We start from the raw sequence: 23,441 nt of genomic DNA on the forward strand, positions 1-23,441 counted from the left end.
TACTCGGAAGGAGTCTTGGTAGTTCGCTTTGATTTTCCTTTAAGTTTGTACGGATTATTCCAGGGTTGTAATCCAGATTTCATTTTTTCAGTTTGTTTGAGTGTGCAAACCTTGTTATCTTTTATCAATCAATGAAATACAATTTCCCTTTCTTCATCATTCCTGATGGTTTTCCTTTTGTTTTGTTTTCTTTTCTATACAGTTCTTTTTTCGCTGGTTCTAATGACATGGCGTGCATAAGCAATCCTCAGCCCAGTCTTAAAAATCAATCTGATTCCGAAATGTTCGTTCAAGAAGTAGATTGTGGTTACAAATCAGAATATGATGATGAAGCCTTCGAAGAGATTAGTAAGGAGTTAATTCACTTCGAAGAAAAACCCAAACCCAATTTGAATGACACAGAAGCCGTCAATTTAGGGGACACAGACAATCTTCGAGAGACTAAAATAAGTGTCCACCTCGAGCCAAAATTCCAGGAGGAGTTAATCAAAGCACTCATAGAGTACAAAGATGTTTTTGCGAGGTTATATGATGACATGCCGGGTTTAAGCACTGATTTAGTGGTCCACAGATTGCCCACTGATCCGGCATTCCCCCCCGTCAAGCAAAAGCTGAGGAAATTCAAAACTGATATGAGTGTGAAGATTAAAAAAGAAGTTACCAAGCAGTTGGACGCAAAAGTTATTCGGGTCACCTGATATCCTGTTTGGTTGGCTAATGTCGTGCCCGTACCGAAGAAGGATGGCAAGATCAGAGTATGCGTTGATTACCGCAATCTCAACAAAGCAAGTCCGAAGGATAACTTCCCACTACCCAATATCCACATTTTGATCGATAATTGTGCCAAGCGCGAGATTGGATCTTTTGTGGATTGCTATGCCAGGTATCATCAGATTCTAATGGATGAAGAAGATGCAGAAAAGACGGCGTTCATCACGCCATGGGGAACTTATTGCTACCGGGTAATGCCATTTGGTTTGAAGAATGCTGGGGCAATTTATATGAGGGCGATGACTACTGTATTTCATGATATGATACACAAGGAGATTGAGGTATACGTAGATAATATGATCATAAAATCAAAGCATCAGGCCGACCACGTTGAGGATTTGAGGAAATTCTTCCAGAGGCTTCGCAGGTACAACCTCAAGCTTAACCCCGCCAAGTGTGCATTTGGTGTTCCATCCGGAAAGCTGTTAGGATTCATAGTCAGTCAGCGAGGCATTGAGTTGGACCCATCAAAGATCAAAGCCATATAATATTTGCCCCCTCTGAGGAACAAGACTGAAGTGATGAGTCTGTTAGGAAGGCTGAACTACATCAGCAGGTTTATTGCTCAGCTCACGACAACTTGTGAGCCTATTTTCAAGTTGTTGAGGAAGGACGTTGCGATCAAGTGGATTGATGAGTGTCAAGAAGCGTTTGATAAGATAAAAGGTTACTTGACAAACCCACCTATGCTGGTTCCGCCAGAACCAGGGAGACCTTTGATTCTTTACTTGACAGTCTTGGAAAATTCATTTGGTTGTGTACTGGGGTAGCATGACATCACCGACAGGAAAGAACAAGCCATCTATTATCTTAGCAAAAAGTTCACAGCTTATGAGGTTAAGTACACTCACCTGGAAAGGACATGTTGTGCCCTAACTTGAGTGGCACAGAAATTGAAACATTATTTGTCATCCTACACTACCTATCTCATTTCGCATTTGGATCCGTTGAAGTATATCTTTCAAAAGCCTATGCCGACAGGAAGACTCGCAAAATGGCAGATTTTGCTCACAGAGTTTGACATAATCTATGTGACTCGGACTGCGATGAAAGCCCAAGCATTGGCCGATCATTTGGCTGAGAATCCGGTCGATGAAGAGTATGAGCCACTGAGGACTTATTTTCCTGATGAAGAGGAGATGCATATTGATGAACTAGAACAGGCCGAAAAACCAAGCTGGAAACCTTTCTTTGATGGGGATGCTAACATGAAAGGAGTCGGATTAGGAGCTGTGCTTATTTCTGAAACAGGGCATCACTATCCTGTTACGACTCAGCTTCTTTTTTATTGTACCAACAATATGGCTGAGTACGAAGCATGCATTTTGGGTTTAAGGTTAGCTGCAGACATGGATGTCCAGGAAGTCTTGGTCTTGGGAGACTCGGACCTTCTGGTACATCAAATTCAAGAAGAATGGGAAACGCGAGATCTGAAGCTCATACCATACCGACAATGCTTGCATGATCTTTGTCAATGGTTTAGATCAGTGGAGTTCAGGCATATTCCAAGGGTCCATAATGAGGTCGCCGATGCTTTGGCTACCCTAGCGTCAATGCTGCACCATCCGGACAAAGCCTAGTCGATCCTTTGTATATTCAAGTACGAGATCATCATGCTTACTGCAACATGATTGAAGAAGAATTTGATGGCGAAATGTGGTTCCATGATATGAAGGAATACATCAGAATGGGGATATACCCACTGCAAGCTACGGGGGATCAAAAGAGAACAATTTGAAGGTTGGCAAGCAGATTTTTCTTGAGTGGAGGAGTTTTGTATAAAAGAACACCAGACCTGGGATTGTTAAGATGCATAGATGCTAGACAAGCTACATCTGTCATGTCCGAAGTACATTCAGGAGTCTGCGGACCACATATGAGCGGATATGTGTTGGCAAAGAAAATTCTCCGAGCAGGTTATTATTGGCTCAACATGGAGCGAGATTGTATTAGTTTTGTGCACAAATGTCATCAATGCCAGATACACGGAGATTTGATTTATTCTCTGCCATCGGAATTGCACACAATGTCAGCGCCATGGCCCTTCGTCGCTTGGGGCATGGATATCATTGGACCAATTGAGCCAGCAGCATCCAACGGGCATAGGTTCATTCTGGTAGCCATTGATTATTTCACCAAATGGGTTGAGGCCAAAACTTTCAAGTCTGTGACCAAGAAAGCAGTGGTCGATTTTGTTCACTCAAATATCATCTGTCGATTTGGAATCCCGAAGGTGATCATCACAGATAACGATGCTAATCTTAACAATAAATTGATAGAAGAGGTATGCCAACAGTTTAAGATTACACATCGCAATTCTACCCCATATCGTCCCAAGGCGAATGGAGAAGTTGAGGCAGCCAACAAAAATATAAAGAAGATACTTCGGAAAATGGTAGAAGGTTCTAGGCAATGGCATGAAAAATTACCATTTGCATTGCTGGGTTATCGCACTACTGTCCGTACTTCGGTAGGTGCAACTCCTTATTTATTGGTATATGGAACTGAAGCAGTAATACCTGCAGAAGTTGAAATCCCGTCCCTTCGGATTGTCACTGAGGCTGAGATTGATGATGATGAGTGGGTCAAAACCCGTTTGGAGTAGTTGAACTTGATTGATGAAAAAAGATTGGCAGCTTTGTGTCATGGCCAGTTATATCAAAAGAGGATGGCAAGAGCATACAACAAAAAGGTGCGTCCCCAGAAGTTTGAGGTGGACCAGCAAGTGCTGAAACACATCCTTCCACATCAGGTTGAAGCAAAAGGCAAGTTCGCCCTGAATTGGCAAAGGCCATTCATTGTAATCAGAGTATTGTCCAATGGTGCTTTATGTTTAACAAATATCAAAGGAAAATGCATAGACATGGCTATCAATTTTGATGCAGTAAAAAGATATTATGTATGATTTCTTTGGTATAATTGTTGATTGTTTGTATTTGGCATTATTTCGAAGATTGAAATGACGAAGGCAATTTGTTCTACTATCTAAATACTTTACCCTTTGTTCCCCTTTTTGAGCCTTATTTATTTCTTTCATACCCCTTTTTTGGAATCAGTAACGAAAAGAGAGAAAAAGAAAGAAAAGAAAAAAAGAAAAGAAAAGAAGTGAAAAAAATATAACAACAAGGAAATTCAGGTGTGAACTACGTTTGACCTGATCCCTGTTAAGGGTACGTAGGAAGCTTTATGGCTCGGTCATAGTAAAATAAAAGTCAAAAGATCCCCAAGCAAGAAACTGGGGCAGAGGTTGTATTTGTAATAAGAAATGTGATTCCAAAAGTTGTAATTTTAAACCCATGTCAAATTATTTTGAGCCTTTGATACCCTTTATTTCTAATCCCATCCAAAAGCCCACATTACGGTCCAAAAAAAGACCTTCTGATCAGTTTTCGAGAGATGACAAGTCAAGCAAATAGAGTGATTCATATCAAGGTAATACGGCGGTCCAAGCAGGGAAATTAATGAAAATGAGAGTCTTATTGGTGAAAACCTTCACAGGCACCATAAGGCGACGGGAGTTGAGAGAAACGAGAGAGTCTTATTAGTGAAAACCCCTCGAAGGGCACTATAAGGAGACAAGGAATTAAAAGGGGCAAACGAGATAAGCTTTATGGAAAGGATCCGTCGAGACCTCAAGCAGAATAAAGATGTTGTTTCGGCAAAAAGAAGATGGGTTGCGGGACCTTTGAAATACAAAGTAGGGATATCAGGAAGATTGATTGATGTAAACAGACTAGGTTGATTAATCCAAAAATGCACGACATGACCATTGGGATCGATTATACCATTCAGATAAGTTATTTTCTCTTCAAATAATTGTTCAGAAAGATTTTTCTTATTCTATCTTTCGAAGTCATCATTTTCCATTTCTTTTTGGTCAGTAGTAGTTTGTTTTTAAAGAAGGATTTTCAAAGCCAACTACCAGTTGCCAACATGGTGCAAGGTAAATGGGGATAAAAGAGGCGAGGATAACGTGATGGGACGAGAAAGACGTCGTTGTAAGACCGAATTATGGATTGGTCTAAGTTTTCGGGGACAGTATGGAGCGAAGGTGGAAAACAACAGTGGAGAAGTTGGTGAATACAGAATCATCAAGAAGGTCGGAAGTTATCAGCCAAGTTGCAAGATGGTCAAACAACGCAGAACATGGAAAAGAGCAAAAGGGAAAACCGTCCCGAGCAGGAGCATCCCCACGTTTTAAACTAACAAATTCTCTTTGGTTTTAAGCAGGGACAGGAAATGTTATGGATGACAGAAAGACATGCCACAAGAAAGATTGTCAAACTGGGGCAGAAAATTTTTTAAAATTTTCTGGAAGTCAGGTACCCACTTGGGGAAGAAGGAAGATAACACAAGTTTGGAGAAAAGTGGTATCCCCAGTAGTTAGAAGAAGACAAAACAAGTTTTAAAGAACGCAATTTCGGGAGGAAGATAACACAAGTCTTAAGAGAAGTAGTTCCAACGGAAGGAAAACACCAGCTTTAAGGGAAGTAGTCTTTGAAGGAGGAAAATAACATTTCGAATGAAACACCGGTGTTATCCCCAACAGTTTTCAGAGGAATGGAACACCAGTTTTGAGGGAAGCAGTTCTGAAAGAAGATAATTCAAGTTGGAAGGAAAATGGTTCAAGAGGCAGGAAGGAACAACGGCAATAAAGCGCATATTTTAAGAAGTAGTTGAAGTCAGGAGCCCGCCTAGAGAATGGAGGTGTTATATTTTAAGAAGTTGTTGAAGTCAGGAGCCCGCCTGGAGAATGGAGGTGTTATATTTTAAAAAGTAGTTGAAGTCAGGAGCCCGTCTAGAGAATGGAGGTATTATATTTTAAGTAGTTGAAGTCAGGAGCCCGCCTGGAGAATAGAGGTTGTTATATTTTTCAAGTTGTAGTTGAAGTCAGGAGCCCGCCTGGAGAATGGAGGTTGTTATATTTTCAAGTTATAGACAAAGTCAGGAGCCCGCCTGGAGAATGAAGGTGTTATATTTTTAAGTCGTTGACGAAGTCAGGAGCCCGCCTGGAGAATGGAGGTTGTTATATTTTCAAGTTATAGTCAAAGTCAGGAGCCCTCCTGGAGAGTGGAGGTGTTATATTTGTAAGAAGTTGTTGAAGTCAGGAGCCCGCCTAGAGAATGGAGGTGTTATATTTGTAAGAAGTTGTTGAAGTCAGGAGCCTGCCTGGAGAATGGAGGTTGTTATATTTTCAAGTTGTAGTCGAAGTCAGGAGCCCGCCTGGAGAATGGAGGTATTATCTTTTTAAGTCGTAGTAGAAGTTAGAAGCCCGCCTGGAGAATGGAGGTGTTATATTTTAAAAATTAGTTGAAGTCAGGAGCCCGCCTGGAGAATGGAGGTATTATATTTTAAGTAGTTGAAGTCAGGAGCCCGCCTGGAGAATGGAGGTTGTTATCATTTCAAGTTTTAGACGAAGTCAGGAGCCCGCCTAGACAATGGAGGTTGTTATATTTTCAAGTTATAGTCAAAGTCAGGAGCCCGCCTGGAGAATGGAGGTGTTATATTTTTAAGTCGTTGACGAAGTCAGGAGCCCGCCTGGAGAATGGAGGTTGTTATATTTTCAAGTTATAGTCGAAGTCAGGAGCCCGCCTGGAGAGTAGAGGTGTTATATTTTTAAGAAGTTGTTGAAGTCAGGAGCCCGCTTGGAGAATGGAGGTGTTATATTTGTAAGAAGTTGTTGAAGTCAGGAGCCCGCATGGAGAATGGAGGTTGTTATATTTTCAAGTTGTAGTCGAAGTCAGGAGCCCGCCCGGAGAATGGAGGTATTATCTTTAAATTGTTTATTGAAGTCAGGAGCCCGCCTGGAGAATGGAGGTATTATCTTTTTAAGTCGTAGTAGAAGTCAGGAGCCCGCTCGGAGAGCAGAGGGTTGCAACAAAGATCCCAGCATAAAGTAAAGTTCAGAAGTTGGAAGGAAGGCAACACTAGTCAGAAGAAGGCAATTCAAGCTTCGAAGAAAAAATAATTCGAAGCTCAAAAGAAGGAAATAAGCAGTTCAAATTCGATAATTAAGAGAAGACTACAAGTCAAGTCAGAAGTAAAGAAACATCAGAGGAAACACAAGGCAACAAGACAGCAAGGCAGCAAGGCAACAACAGTCACATGACCAAGTTTGAGAATAAATCTTTGTAATTCATAGACCATAGCTTAGTATAACTTCTTTATTTATTTATTTTTTATCAAGGTGCAATAAGGAGTTTAGTAAGCAGTATCAGCAGTAACAGTAAATTCACAGCTCCATGGTAGTCCCAGCTACCAAAACTTCCCGAACTACATTGACCTGATTCCCTTTTTAGCCAGGGATATGTAGGAAGCATGCGAAGCAGAGGTTCGGTCAACTCTCTTTCAGAAATATGCTTCACACGGAGTAGCCGAACGGGCAAAAATCGCTCGTATCCGCTCACTTTATCTTTGCACGAAAACTTTTCATGTTTCCGGACAAAGAGGGGCAGCTGTGAGCACGTGATTTTTGCCCTACAAGAACTACTCCCAAAAATTCAAAATAAAATAGTTTTGTGTTGCTTGTGATTTATTTATACTTGTCTGTGCATGTTTATTTTTACTTTAATTAAGAAAATACAAAAAATATGTGTTGCATGTGCATTTAGGAGTTAATTTTACAATTAGGAATTAATTAAACAATATTTGGATTTGCGAGAATGAAAATCACAAAAATATGTACTTGGCATTTTTTAGCATTTAATCTCCAATTGTGTGATTTTATTTTAGTTGGTATTTAAGGGTGTGATAAATGTTATTAGGAATTAATTAGTATTTTTTTAAATTGATTTATAATTTAATTTTAATTTTAGTTTTATTAATTAGGAAATAAAAGAAAAGAAGGAAAAGGAACAAAATGGAAACCGGACTGGGCCAAATTGGCCACAGCCCAGTTCTTACCCAAAAAATCAGCCCAATACCCGCCCCAAATCTAGTCCACCTGCGACCAACCCAGAACGACATCGTTTGGTCATTGTGGATCTGGACCGTCAATCTCATACGATCAAACGGTCTAGTCCGTCTCTAGATATATCCAAACGACGTCGTATCTGGCCAATAGATCCAAACCATTGATTTGTTTTGATCGAACGGTCCAGATCACCCCTCCCATAACCCGTTTTTGACCCATTCCCTATACCCGGTCTAACCCGATCCCCTCACAAAACCAAACGACGTCGTTTCTCATTAGTGAAGTAATCCAGGCCGTTGATCGTGAATGATCCAACGGCCAAGATCAAATCCCCACCCCACTATATATTCCTAAAACCTCACCCCACGCCCCTAAGCCATACCCCCTTTCGCCTTCGTCTCTAACCTAGAGACAGGCCCCAACACCCTCCGCCTTCAACCACCGCCCTCCGCCTACCGAAAATCGCCTCACGGCGGTTCCGGTTGTCCAAACAGCCCCAAAATTACACCACAGCCTCCCCACGATGCCCTCTTTCCAAATCCCGAATCAGTTTTCCTCAAATCAGCACCAGTTTTCGAATCTTAGATCGAAGTATCGAACCAAACCCTAATCCGTCCAATGACCACCAAGTTCACACCCCAGCTTCCCCTCGACCTCCCCAACCTAACCCCTCTAACCATCACCCTCGAATCGTGGCCGACTGCTTCGAATCTTAGATCGAAGGCTAGACCTCAAACCTCAAACCTACCCAATCAGTCCCAAAGTTACACCACTGAACCACCTAGCTACCCCCGTCCCAAATCCCACCCCGGTTCTGTCCAAATCTTGTTAGAGCCTTTCGAATTTCAAATCGAAGGCAAACCCTAGAAGAACCAAACTTCAGACTGTGTACGGAGTTAAAAATTTGAGGTCTTAACCGACTTTAGTCTAGTATTCTCAGTCGAGAACACTCGATTAAGGTCCGTTTTGGCTTCAAAATTTCAAGACGAAGTGTCAATGAGAACAGAGTTCATTTGGTTTCTGATTTTGAGGTATTTCTCCTCTTTTCCTTTTTCTTTTTTGATTGTTGTTTGTTGTTTGCCTAATTAGGTTTCCTTGCTATGTTTGTCAATCACTTCTTCCCCCCTCTTTCGGACTTTTTTCTAGTCCAGATTTTCATCACTGTATTATTTGGATTTTATAGTTAATTGGATTTAGTTGAAATTGCTCGAACCCCTGTCTATTTGGTTTCACTATGGATTAGTTTCTTCTTTATATTGTTGAGTATTTAGAGTTAGGCAAGTTCAGTGAGCAATTGTATAAAACTGTAATCGTTTGATATTACTGTTGGTTCAAATTGTCTTATTATGTTATGTTTGATTCTTTCGTCTCCGTTGCTAATCAGTTTGTTACATATGAACTCGTGATATTACAATGTTTCATTCATCTTTGTCTAGGTTTGGTTTAGAATTGTGAATGTAGTCAGTTATTCCCATATACATGTGCATCTTAGCAGTTTAATATCAGTTTGCTATTTGATCTAATCTGTGTAGTTTGAGTTGCTGTTTGATTTTGATTAAGTAAATTGGTTATAGCTGATGAGGTACAGGGGATTGGACTAGGACAGTAAATCACAGTAATGTCAGGGGTAATTTGGGGTTTAAAAGTTTGGCAAACGATCTTGCTAGTGGGCTGTCAGTAAAGTACTTAATTAACCATTAATCTAATAGTTAGTGGGAAACAAAACATAATGGTATGTGGAGGCTTAAAAGGAATTGATTAAAATATAGCATTGCCCATACACCTTTGAATTAAACAATGAAATTATACACTTAGTAGTGGCTGTCAGGGAATGTGATGGAAGAAACACATTTCTTAATGATTTAAGTGTTAAAACAGGCTGGAAAAGGGGTTTGTCTGAGGGTATAAAAAACAGGGCAGGCCTGGAGGAAGGGAGGAGTTGTTTGAGAGTTCTTTGAAGAGGCAGTCTCAGACAGCATTTTAAAAAGCTAAGGCATTCAGTGTTTTTAGAGTTCTGGAAAGTTTAAGATTTGCTATTTGCTATTGAGTCTGTTCGTTTTGATATTTGCTGTTGCTATTGGTTTTGCAACTTGTTCTGGGCTGTGGTCGAGTTGATTCTGGGTAAAAATTGGTCTTGAACTGCGATGGTTGCTGTTTGAATTCCTGGTTGCTGCTGTTTGCTCTTCTGTTGCTAACTCCTCCTTCTACTCGATTATATTTCCAGGTACCTTGTGGTCTCTAATGCCTTGAAGTTTCATTCGATGTATCTGAACGATTATGAAATCAAATGACGAGGCACTGCTACCATATGAATTTGCTTCTGTATTTCACTATTAGTATAGCTTGTAGTTATAAATTTCAAATATGTATTAGTAATTTCTGAAACTTGTCTTGTAATTAAACTAGAGAGACTGTGGATTATTGATTATATGACCATGAATCTGTACTGGACTGTATGAGCTACTCGGATTTGCTATAGTTAATTTAGTTAACTGTGACGTTAATGTGAAGGTGAATCTGGATCGTAATAGCTAATTGCTATAGCTTCCATATTTAGGGTGCTGGGATCACAAACGGGTATAAAATTAGACATGACTAATTATACGAATAACATGTTATAATATCTAATCACCTCAATAAGTTAAGCTTTTTCATGATTGTCCGTGTTAATTCCTAGCATGAACAACGGCTTTAAATCTGATAGATACGTGAACTCGAGTTGGTAATTTTGGTTAGCGTAAGGGCTGGGGTATAGAATCAGAAAAATTGTTCGTTTCGTTGAGCTAGTTCATTAAACTTGATGGTTTAAAACTTTCAGTGAACACTTGTGCACATTGAACTGAAGCGTTGTTTAATTTAAATGGCTGAGGCTCGACAGCCCCTTTGCATAAAGTGTAAGCTTCAGGGCCGAAATAAATGGCCCAGGCCTGGGTCTAACATGCATATCCGTTTGGGGCCTGGACCCATGTCTGCGATTGGTCCAGTTTGTGCTAGGCCTAGATTATGATTCCTTCACGTAGACTGTTTGGAGTTTGCAGATCTAGATGTAGTATTTCTTAAAAGATAATAATTAGTTAGGTTTTATTTTTATTATTAGAGACAAGTAAAAATAGGAAAATCACCATAGCTTTTAGGTTTGCCTTTTGAATAATAAAAATAAGATGAGCCTCGCTAAACAAACAAATAAACTACGGGGCCCTCATTAAATGTATATATAAAAATATTTAGATTTCGGGACAGGCCGTTTAACGAATTTCACGATTTTTCCCCAAAGTAATAACGCGCTAGTCTCTATAGGCGCGTATTTTAATAATGTTACCTTCCTAAACTCAGGTGCGCATTTATGTGACCCAAATCCAAATTTTAACGATGTTAAAATATGTCAAAAACCACAAGTGCATTTATGTGACGTGGTTCAAGACTTGCTTTAATGACGTTGCAATTTTCCTTAAAAGATAGATAAAAAGCGGTTGAAGTTAAAATTTGCACATAGGTTTAACATGTATTAAAATCAGATAGATAAGCCGAATATGACAGTTGAGCGACCGTGATAGAACCACGGTACTCGGGAATGCCTAACACCTTCTCCCAGGTTAACAAAGTTCCTTACCCGGATTTCTGGTTCGCGGACTGTAATATAGAGTCAATCTATTCCTCGATTCGGGATTCAACCGGTGACTTGGGACGCCATAAATCTCCCAAGTGGTGCTCTAAATTAAATAAATAAATCCCGTTTCGATTGTCCTTTAATTGGAAAAACTCCCTTTACGCCCTTTTGCGGGGGTGTAGGTAAAAAGGAGGTGTGACTCTAAGTCACAATCCCCAACGGTGCACGACCCCACGCTCATCATCTAGCGTGTGCATCACCTCAATATAGCACAACGATGTGAAATCCGGGGTTTCATACCCTCAGGACAACATTTACAATCATTACTCAACTCTATCCGGTCCAAGCTCTAGCCCGCGATGCCTTTGCCCCTCGAATTGGCCTCAATGCGCGTCGAATCTATCCAAAATCAGAATCACGACGTCAAAATATTCTAAGGGAACGAAGCCCATGCGAAAATAATCAATTTACAACATAAATCCCGAAATTAACCAAAACCCGAATCCCCGGGCCCACGTCTCGGAATTCGATAAAATTTACATCAATAGATTCCTTTTCTCCTCACGAGTTCATACATATCAAAAGTCCCAAAATCCGACCACAAATGACCCCTCAAATCCTCAAGTCAAGGTCTCTAATACCAAGCCCTAATCCCCAATTTTTAACCCTTAATTTCCATTAATCTTAGGCCAAATCAGTGAAATAATGTCATAGGATCGATTATTAGGTTCAAAAATCTTACCTCCAGACGTTATCCCTTGAATCCCTCCTCAAAATCTCCCAAAAAGCTCCAAAAGCGACTCGAAATGGTGAAGAACAACTCAAAAATCGTGAAGGAATTCTTTTATACTTTCTGACCCAGGTTTTTCGCACATGCGGTCCCTTTCCCGCTTCTGCGGCCTAATCCACCGCATCTGCGGTTAAAAACTTCGCATCTGTGCTACTGCATGTGCGCCCACTTCACCACTTTTGCGGTTCCTGATGATCCTCTTCTTGGCCGCATCTGTGGCTGCCTTCCGCTTCTGCGAGCATCGCAACTGCGGCCTCCTTTCCACAGGTGCGGTTATGACAGCAACAAAATACTTTAGCTGCCCCAACTCAACTTCAAACTTTCCGCCAATCATCCGAAATCACCCAGAGGCCCTCGGGACCTCAACCAAATGCACAAACAAGCCATATACCACTATTATAACTTATACCAATCCTCAAAACATCTCGAACAACATCAAATCAACCAACACACATCGGATTCAAGCCTAAGGTTCCAAATTCTTCCGAATTACGCTTTTGATAAAAAAGTCTTCCAATCCACATCCGAATGACCTGAAATTTTGCACACACATCCCAAATGACACAAAGAACTTACTACAACTCCCGAAATTCCATTCCGACCCCTATATCAAAATCTCACCTATCAACCGGAGAACACCAAAATTCCAATTTCGCTTATTCAAGCCTAAATCTACTCCGGACCTCCAAAACGTGTTCCGATCACGCTCCTAAGTCCCAAATCACCTCCCGAAGCTATCCGAACCATCGGAACTCACATCTGAGCCCTTTAACACATAAGTCAACATCTGGTTGACTTTTCTAACTTAAGCTTACTCAAAAGAGACTAAGTGTCTCAAACCTTACCAAACCTCTCCGAACCCGAGCCAACTAACCCGGTAACACAAAATACAGCTAAACAAGGCAATAAGAAGAAGAAATGGGGGAAACGGAGCAGTAACCCATGAAACAACCGGCCGAGTCGTTGCATCCTCCCCTCTTAAACAAACGTTCATCCTCGAATGAGTCAAAAAACATACATAAAGCCTCAAACAGGTGAGGATATTTGCTCCACATCTCCCGCTCGGTCTCCCAGGTAGCATCCTCTATGGGCCGACCTCTCCACTGCACTTTCACTAAAGCTATATCCTTTGACCTCAACTTTCGAACCCGACGCTCCAAACTAGCTACTGACTCCACATCATAAGTCAAATCATCATCTAACTAAGCCGTGCTGAAATCCAGAACATGAGACAGATCCCCAATATAATTTTGGAGCAAGAAATATGAAATACCGGATGCACACTTGACAAGATGGGTGGCAAAGCAAGCTCATACGCCACCTCCCCAATCCTCCGAAGCACCTCAAAAGGCCCAATGAACCAAGGACTCAATTTACCTTTCTTCCCAAATCTCATAACACCCTTCATGGGCGAAACCTTCAACAGAACCTTCTCACCAACCATGTAGGACACATCCTGAACCTTCCTGTCAGCATAACTCTTTTGCCTCGACTGTGCTGTACGAAGCCTCTCCTGAATTACCTTCACCTTTTCTAAAGCATACTGCACCAAGTCTATCCCCAATAGCCTAGCCTCACTTGGCTCAAACCAACCAACTGGAGATCTACAACGCCTCCCATACAAAGCCTTATATGGAACCATCTGAATACTCGACTGGTAGCTGTTGTTATGAGCAAACTCTGTGAGTGGTAGCAACTGATCCCATGACCCTCCAAAATCAATGACACAAGCACGCAACATGTCCTCCAATATTTGAATAGTGCGCTCGGACTGCCCGTTCGTCTGAGGGTGAAAAGCTGTGCTCAACTCAACCTGAGTACCCAATTCTCGCTGCACAGACCTCAAAAACTACAAAGTAAACTGAGTGCCCCTATCTGAAATGATGGAAACTAGGACACCATGCAAACGAACAATCTCCCAGATATATATCTCTGTCAACCGTTCTGAAGAATAAGTAGTATACATAGGAATGAAGTGCACGGACTTGGTCAGCCGATCCATAATCACCCAAATAGCATCAAACTTCTTCAAAGTCCACGGGAGCCTGAATACAAAGTCCATGGTGATCCACTCCCACTTCCACTCTGGAATATCCATCTGTTGAAGCAAGCCACCCAGTCGTTGATGCTCATATTTCACCTGCTAACAATTGAGACACCGCGCTACAAATTCCATAATGACCTTCTTCATTCTCCTCCACCAATAATGTTGTCTCAGATCCTGATACATCTTTGCGGCACCCGAATGAATGGAATACCGCGATCTATGGCCCTCTTCCAGAATCTACTCCCGAAGCCCATCTACATTGGCCACACATATCCGGCCCTGCATCCTCAACACCCCATCATCACCAATGGTCCCATCTCTGGCATCATCGTGCTGAACTCTGTCCTTAAGGACAAGCAAATGAGGATCATCATACTGGCTCTCTCTGATACGATCATATAAGGAAGACCGAGAAATCACACAAGTCAATACCCAACTGGGCTCCGAAATGTCTAACCTCACGAACCGATTGGCCAAGGCCTGAAAATTAACTGCAAGAGGTCTCTCCCCAACTAGAATATATGCTAAACTCCCCATACTCACCGCCTTCCTACTCAAGGCATCGGCCACCACATTGGCCTTCCCCAGATGGAACAATATAGTAATATTATAATCCTTTAGCAACTCCAACCATCTCAGCTGCCTCAAATTGAGATCCTTCTGCTTGAACAAGTGCTGGAGGCTACGAAGATCGGTAAACACCTTACAAGACACACCATACAAATAATGCCTCCAAATCTTCAACGCGTGAACAATGACAGTCAACTCCAAATCATGAACAAGGTAGTTCTTCTCATGGGGCTTCAACTGGCGAGAAGCATAAGCGATAACTCTACCCTCATACATCAACACACACCCAATACCAACTCTCGAAGCATCACAATACACGGTATAGGAACCTGAAGCTGATGGCAAAACTAATACTAAGATGTCTTGAGCTTCTGAAAGCTCTCCTCACACTCATCTGACCACATGAATGGAGCACCCTTCTGAGTCAACTTCGTCAAGAGCGATGCGATAGATGAGAATCCCTGAACAAACTAGCAGCAATAACCCACCAAACCAAGAAAGCTATGAATCTCTATGGCTGAGGACAGTCTAGGCCAACTCTGAATCGCCTCTATTTTCTTCGGATCAACCTGAATACTTTCACTGGACACCACGTGCCCCAAGAAAGACACTGAACTAAGCCAAAACTCACATTTGGAGAACTTTGCATAAAGCTTCTCCTCCCTCAATCTCTGCAACACAACTCTCAAATGCTCCGCGTGCTCCTCTCAACTACGCAAATACACCAGAATATCATCAATGAAAACTATGACGAACGAGTCGAGATAAGGTCGGGACACGCTGTTCATCAAATGCATAAACGCTTCTAGGGCATTGGTCAGCCCAAAAGACATCACCAAGAACTTATAATGACCATATCGGGTCTTGAAATCCATCTTAAGAATATCCGAGTCCCTAATCTTCAACTGGTCATAACATAAACGGAGATGAATCTTGGAGAACACTCTCGCTCCCTGAAGCTGGTCAAACAAATCATCAATACGAGGCAAAGGATACTTGTTCTTAATTGTTACTTTGTTCAACTACCTGTAGTCAATGCACATCCTCATAGTGCCATCCTTTTTCTTCACAAATAGAACTGGCGCACCCCAAGGCGATACACTAGGCCGAATGAACCCCTTATTAAGGAGTTCCTGAAGCTGCCCCTTTAACTCCTTCAACTCCGCTGGTGCCATACGATACAAAGGAATAGAGATGGGCTGAGTGCCCGACACCAGATCAATACCAAAATCGATATCCCTGTCCGGTGACATGCTCAACAGGTCTGTAGGAAACACATCGGGAAAATCCCTCACAACTGGAATAGAATCAATACTTGGAGTCTCTGCACCGACATCCCTCAGAAAGGCTAGATATGAAATAAAACCCTTCCCAACTATGTATTGGGCCTTCAAGAATGAAATTACCCTACTGGGAACATAATTAGTCGAACCTCGCCACCCAATCCATGGAACACTCGGCATAGCCAACATCATTGTCTTAGCATGACAGTCTAAAATAACACGACATGGAGATAGCCAATCCATGCCCAAAATAACATCGAAAACCACCATACATAACAACAAAAGATCCACTTGGGTCTCCAGATTCCTAATAGTCACCACACACAACCGGTACACACGGTCTACAACAATAGTATTGACCACCGGGTTAGATACATGAACAAGTGAAACAAGAGACTCACATGGCATATCCAAATAATGAGAAAAGTACAATGACACATAAGAATAGGTGAAACCGGGATCAAATAATATAGAGGCATCTCTGTGGCAGACTGAAACAATGCCTGTAATAACAGCATCGGAAGCCATAATATCGGGTCTAGTTGAAAGTGCATAGAAACGAGCCTGACCACCACCTGATCGACCTCCCCCTCTAGGGCGACCCCTAGCTGACTGACCTCCACCCCTAGCTAGGTGGGTGGGTAGTGGTGAAGTAACTAGTGCTGAAGCCGATGGCTGACTCCTCTGTCGAGATGAACCCGCAATATGATGAGGACAATGCCTCCACATATGACCCATCTCTCTACACTCATAGCAACTCCTGGTTACTGGAGATGGGGAATGAAGGGAACCCCTAGCACCGGAATGACTAGCAGATGCACCTGGCATAGAAGAGCCCTAAACTGATGGAGCACAGGACGAACTCTGAGCTGGAAGGGTACTTAGTGATGACTGGCCCTGATGAGAACTGTGAGAACCATGACCCGATGACGCCCCACAATTACCTGGACGAGCTGGCTGAGCGTGCCTGAATGGACAACCTCTACCGTGCTGAAACTGACCTCTCAAAGGAGCACCGCCATAACTACCAGATCACCAAGGCCTCTTGGCCTCCCTCTCATCTCGCTCCTGGAGACGAACTAACTTAATCTCTCGAGCAATATCTATAACCTCCTCAAAAGTAGCACCAAACACCCTCTCCCTGATCATGAGAATCCGAAGCTAATATGTGAGGCCATCAACAAACCTCCTAATCCTCTCTCTATCTGTCGAAACCAACCAAATAGCATGATGAGCTAACTCCAAGAACCTCATCTCATACTGCGACAGAGTCATCTCTCCCTGACGCAACCACTCAAACTGCCTGCACAGCTCCCTTCTGCGAGATTACGGCACATGCTTCTCTAAAAAGAGAACGGAGTACTACTTCCAGGTAAGGGGTGCTGCACCAATAGGCCTACGCCTCTCATAAGCCTCCCACCAAGTGAAAGCGGCTCCAAAAAACTGAAAAGTAGTGAAAAAGACCCCGTTGGTCTCTAGAATACCCGCTGTGCGAAGAATCCTTTGACACTTGTCCAAGAAACCCTAGGCATCCTCGCCCTCTACACCACTGAAAGTCGGAGGCTGAAGTCTACCAAACCTCTCCAACCTACACTGCTCGTCCTCTAGCATGGCATAAGCTACATAGTCCTGAGCAGCTGCAACCGGCTGGGCTGGATGTGCCCCCAGTGTCTGAAGTCCCTGCATGACCTGCTCAGGTGTACGAGCGGTGGGAGTCTAAGTGCCTCCCCCGGCCTGAGAAGTAGCTGCAGCTGTAGTAATTGAAACCGCCTGAGCTTGTCCAGTGCATACTAATAGAATCTGAGCCAAGGCCTCCTGCAGATCCGGAATCACAATGGGCACAGCTGGTGCCTGTGCCTTAGCTGGTGCTGCTGGAGCATCCACAACTGGGACGTGATCCTGAACTAGGGTGTCTGGTAGATCTGCAAGTGCTGTGCTAGCTATAGTGCGAGCACACCCCTGCCCCTACCGCGACCTTAACTGCGTCCTCGGCCTCTATTGACCACAACTGGCGGTAATGGTGGTCGTCCATCCTGATCGGTAGCGCATGTCCTCACCATCTATGAGAGAATAGAATACAGAAGTTTAGTACTTGGATCAACAGATTCGCACGACAAGAATTTCAAAAATATGAAGTTTTTCCTAAAGGTTCTGCAGCCTCTCGAGGATAAATACAAACATCTTCGTACCAATCCGCGAGACTTTATTAAACCTTCTCATAAATCGTGAGACCTATGTAACCTAGGTTTTGATACCAACTTGTCACGACCCTAAATTCGGACCCGATCATGATGGCGCCTCTCGTGAAGACAAGGCCAGCCAACACAACTCCCAAATCATTTTAACAGTTATAATAACACAATTTAAGTCATTAACATGATAATAATCCCAAAATAAAAGTGAAATAATACAATTTACGGAAACTAACACAGTCCGACATCGAGGTGTCACCAGTCATGAGCATATAAACATATGTCTAAGAGTTTGAAAGGGGTTTATACAGTCTATTACAGTAATAGAAGCAGAAAGTAAGATATGAGGGAGAAATACTAGGCTGTGAACGCCAAGCAACTACCTAGTGGACTCCGAATGGCCTGCTGAGAGCAATAAACCCTCACTGGCGGGACATGAAGCTCCTGAATCTGCACACAGGGTGCAAGGAGTAAAGTGAGTACTCCAACTCAGTGAGTAATAACAATAAATGAAGATTGAGTTATAAGAAATCACATAAAAACAAAATAACATGTTATAAAGAGGCAGAGTAAAACCAATAAAGTGCAATAAAACAGTGAAATCTCATAAAACACCTTAGTTTAGTATAAGCTTCTTTAAAACACCTTTTTAACAGTTAAACAAGTAAATGAAAGGTAGCAAGAAAAGATAAACACATAAAATTCGCCCCTCGGGCACAATGTCAACAGAATTAGCCCCTTGGGCACTAACGTGGAACAACACCAGCCCCTCGGGCTATCTCAAATCATAATGGGTACCCGTGCTCACTAGGGGTGTACAAACTCTGGGAGGGGCCCCTTACGGTCCAAGCGCAATATCAAGCCATCTCGTGGCATAATCAAATTGGCTCTCGGCCTCATATCAAGCCACATTATGGCGTACAACTCAGGCCCTCAGCCTTATAATTATAATCAGTACAACACTGCTGCGGTATGTAGCCCGATCCTACAATAATCCTCACAATACAGGCCCTCAGCCCTACTCAGTCAGAAATCTCTAAAAGCCACTCGGGCACAGTAAAATATGATGCTCAGCCCAAAAATACCATTTAAAGTGTTAAAACAAAGTAAACATGGCTGAGTTATGAAAACAGTATAATATAGCATGACTGAGTACAGATATAAAATCAAAACAGTGAGGAAATAGCAGTAAAAATCCCCTAAGGTTCTAAATAGTTGGCACGAGGCCCAATTATGGCATTCAACTCACAACATGATGATAACAAACAATTTTCAATCAATTACGCGGTAAAACAGTCATTCAAGATGGACTAAGTCACAATCCCCAACAGTGCACGACCCCATGCTTGTCATCTAGCATGTGCGTCACCTCAATATAGCACAACGATGTGAAATCCGGGGTTTCATACCCTTAGGACAACATTTACAATCATTACTCGGCTCGATCCGGTCCAAGCTCTAGCCCGCGATGCCTTTGCCCCTCGAATCAGCCTCAACTCGCATTGAATCTATCCAAAATCAGAATCACGATGTTAAAATATTCTAAGGGAACGAAGCCCATGCAAAAATAATCAATTTACGACATAAATCCCGAAATTAACCAAAACCCGACCCCCAGGCCCACGTCTCAGAATTCGATAAAATTTACATCAATAGATTCCTTATTTCCCCACGAGTTCATACATATCAAAAGTCCCAAAATTCAACCACAAATGGCCCCTCAAATCCTCAAGTCAAGGTCTCCAATACCAAGCCCTAATCCCCAAATTTTAACCCTTAATTTCCATTAATCTTAGGCCAAATCAGTAAAATAATGCCATAGGATCGATTATTAGGTTCAAAAATCTTACCTCCAGATGTTATCCCTTGAATCTCTCCTCAAAATCTCCCAAAAGACTCCAAAACCGACTTGAAATGGTGAAGAACAACTCAAAAATCGTGAAGAAAATCTTTTATACTTTCTGACCCAGGCTTTTTGCACCTGCGGTCACTTTCCCACTTCTGTGGTCCCGCTTCTGCAGCCTAATCCACCGCATCTGCAGTTTTCACTTAAATGACCATTTCCGCATCTACGGTTAAAAACTTCGCACCTGTGCTACCGCAAGTGCGCCCATTTCACCGCTTCTGCGGTTCCTGATGATCCTCTTAATTGTCCGCATCTACGGCTGCCTTCCACTTCTGCAAGCATCGCACCTGCGGCCTCCCTACCCCAGGTGCGGTATGACAGCAACAAAATACTTCAGTTGCCCCAATTCAACTTCAAACTTTTCGCCAACCATCCGAAATCACCCCGAGGCCCTCGGACCTTAACCAAAAGCACAAAAAAGCCATATACCACTATTCTAACTTATACCAATCCTCAAAACATCTCGACCAACATCGAGTCAACCAACACACATCAGATTCAAGCCTAAGGTTCCAAATTCTTCCGAATTACGCTTTTGATCAAAAAGTCTATCAAACCACGTCCAAATGACCTGAAATTTGGCACATACATCCCAAATGACACAACGGACCTACTGCAACTCTCAAATTCCATTCCGACCCCTATATCAAAATCTCATCTATCAACCAGAAAACGTCAAAATTCTAATTTCGCCAATTCAAGCCTAAATCTACTCCGGACCTCCAAAATATGTTCCGATCACGCTCCTAAGTCCCAAATCACCTCCCGAAGCTATATGAACCATTGGAACTCACATCCGAGCCCTTTAACATATAAGCCAATATCCGGTTGACTTTTCCAACTTAAGCTTACTCAAAAGAGACTAAGTGTCTCAAACCTTACCAAACTTCTCCGAACCCGAGCCAACTAACCTGGTAATACAAAATACAGCTGAACAAGGCAATAAGAAGAAGAAATGGGAGAAATAGAGCGGTAACTCATGAAACGACCGACCGGATCGTTACAAATATGAAATACAGAATTTCAATATTTCTACAAATTAACTACAAAATATCTACAAAAAAATAGTTCATAACAGTATTTAGCTCTAGTTTATTGCAGGTTCATCTGGAACACTGAAGTTAATTGATATTCCAACATCTCCGACGATAGTGGAATATGAAAGTATAATAATAATAGAAAGTACACCAAGTGTTATTGAAGTAGGCCAAGTATACGAAGACAAGCAAACAATTGCAAGTGTAATGAAGCACTATTCTGTCATGAACAAGTTCCAATTTAGGGTGAAAAGATCTAGTGCTAGAAGGTAGGAACATATGAATGATCAAAAATCATGTTTTTTATATTGTTTAACAAAATTGTAGATAGTTTGTAGTTGTTTTATATATAAATTGTTGAATATGATCTTTTATGCTACAACAATTTTTTTATCTACATTTTTTATACCAGTGTTTAAATTGTTTTTATTTTGTAGATACTGGCTGGTATGTGTTGGTGAAAATTATACATGACACTTCAAGGAAACTAGCATAAATGATTCTGCAATGTTCAAGATTAGAAAATTCAACAGCTTGCACACATGCTCTTTGATGGACAGTACATTCATACAACGCAAACCTATTTCCATGGTAGTTGGTAGCATGTTTATTCCAAAATATGCTGATCCTAAGACAATTTACACACCAAAAGACATACAAACTGATATGTTGTCTGAACACGGCGTGAACTTAACATACATGCAAGCTTGGAGAGCAAAAGAAAAGGCTTTGGAGTTTTTGAGAGGTCTACAGCAAATAACCTAGTTATTTGTATATTTTGGAGAAGACTTATCCGAGGTCTGTAGTTAAATTGAAGAAGACGCAGGATGACTGCTTCTTGTATGCATATTGTTGTGATTTGTACATCAATCAGTGGTTGGGAATATTGTAGGCCAGTGATAGTAGTTGATGGGACCTTTTTAAAGTCAACATATAAGGAAATAATGCTAACAGCTAGTACATTGGATGCAACAAGTATTGTAGATTTATTGTAGCTTGTCTGTTTTTTGTAGTACTTGTAAATTTATTGTAGATATATTGTTAAAAAGTTGTAGTTTGTATGTATATGTCTTCCTCTGCATTTTTCATGCAGCCAATTAATTGCTTTTTGCCACATAATGTAGGTACCATATTACCATTTGGCATATGCTGTTGTTGATTCAGAAAATGACGCATCATGGAAGTGGTTTTTTGAGCAATTCAAACATGCATATGGTAAAAGACCAAATATGTATGTTGTTTCGGATCAGAATGAGTGTATCTTGAAGGAAACATCTATTGTTTATCCCGGCATGCCACATTATTCTTGCATGTGGCATATTTGGACAAATATAAGGGCAAAGTTCAAGAAGGGTCATCTAAAGTTAAGCGAATTGTACTTTGCCACGGCACGATCATACACGCTTGATGAATTTAATGAAAGGATGTCAAAGATTGAAGAGATTGACCCGCGTGTTAAAGCATACTTATACGATATTGGCTATCATAGATGGTCTCGAGTACATGCTATGGTGAACAAAACTTTGACTATGACATCAAACATTATAGAGTCGTTGAATGCTGTAACAAAAGATGCAAGAGAGCGGCCGATAGTAGAACTATTAGAGTATATGAGGACTCTTCTTGAACGTTGGACTAATGAAAAATTATTGAAAGCAAAAGGTACATTCGCATACCTTGGGTTTAAATTCAACAAAGAGTTGGATGATAACAGAACATTTTCGCACAAGCTTAGAGTAAGATATGACCATTTATTGCATCAAAATAAAATATTAAAGTCAATGTAGATAATTTGTAGATATTTTGTATTTAACCGTATATGAATTGTTTTTTGTTTATAATGTAATTGTAGGTGAGGGCTTCAACAGATTACATCCATACAGTACTAGATGGTGCGAGGCTCTATATTGTTTGTCTTGAAAACAAGAGATGTAGTTGTGGGCAATTCCAGCTTGATGAACTTCCTTGTCCACATGCTTTGGCTGCTTTAAGGCACAAGGATGAGTCTTATGAACAATATTGTTCTCCTTATTACACAAGGGAGAGCCTCTTACATACTTATGAAATACCAGTAAATCCCCTACCTGATGAAAGCAAATGGAATGTGCCACAACATATAACTTAAGAAGTTGTAAATCCACCTTCAGGTGGGAAAAGACAGCAGGAAGACCTCAAAAATAAAGATACAAAACATATGATGAAGTAAATTCCAAGAAGTACAAGGTTTCATGTGGCAACTGCGGAGTAGAAGGGCATAAAAAAAGATCTTGCAAGAATGCTCCCAAAAAGAAATAAAATTTTATGTAGTAAACTAAATTTTTCATA

At 41.5% G+C, this 23,441-nt stretch overlaps 1 protein-coding gene across 1 annotated transcript; it reads left to right on the plus strand.

Moving 5' to 3' along the window:
• Nucleotides 1-3,439: 3,439 nt before the first annotated feature.
• On the plus strand, nucleotides 3,440-23,241 carry LOC104232405 (uncharacterized). The gene is made up of 5 exons (XM_070148854.1): nucleotides 3,440-3,536; nucleotides 21,181-21,385; nucleotides 21,554-21,563; nucleotides 22,241-22,852; nucleotides 22,969-23,241. The coding sequence occupies exons 1-5, from the start codon at nucleotides 3,440-3,442 to the stop codon at nucleotides 23,239-23,241; spliced, it is 1,197 nt and encodes a 398-aa protein (XP_070004955.1).
• Nucleotides 23,242-23,441: the final 200 nt, after the last annotated feature.

Source organism: Nicotiana sylvestris, chromosome 6 (genome assembly GCF_000393655.2).
Source record: "Nicotiana sylvestris chromosome 6, ASM39365v2, whole genome shotgun sequence".
Taxonomy (NCBI): domain Eukaryota; kingdom Viridiplantae; phylum Streptophyta; class Magnoliopsida; order Solanales; family Solanaceae; genus Nicotiana; species Nicotiana sylvestris.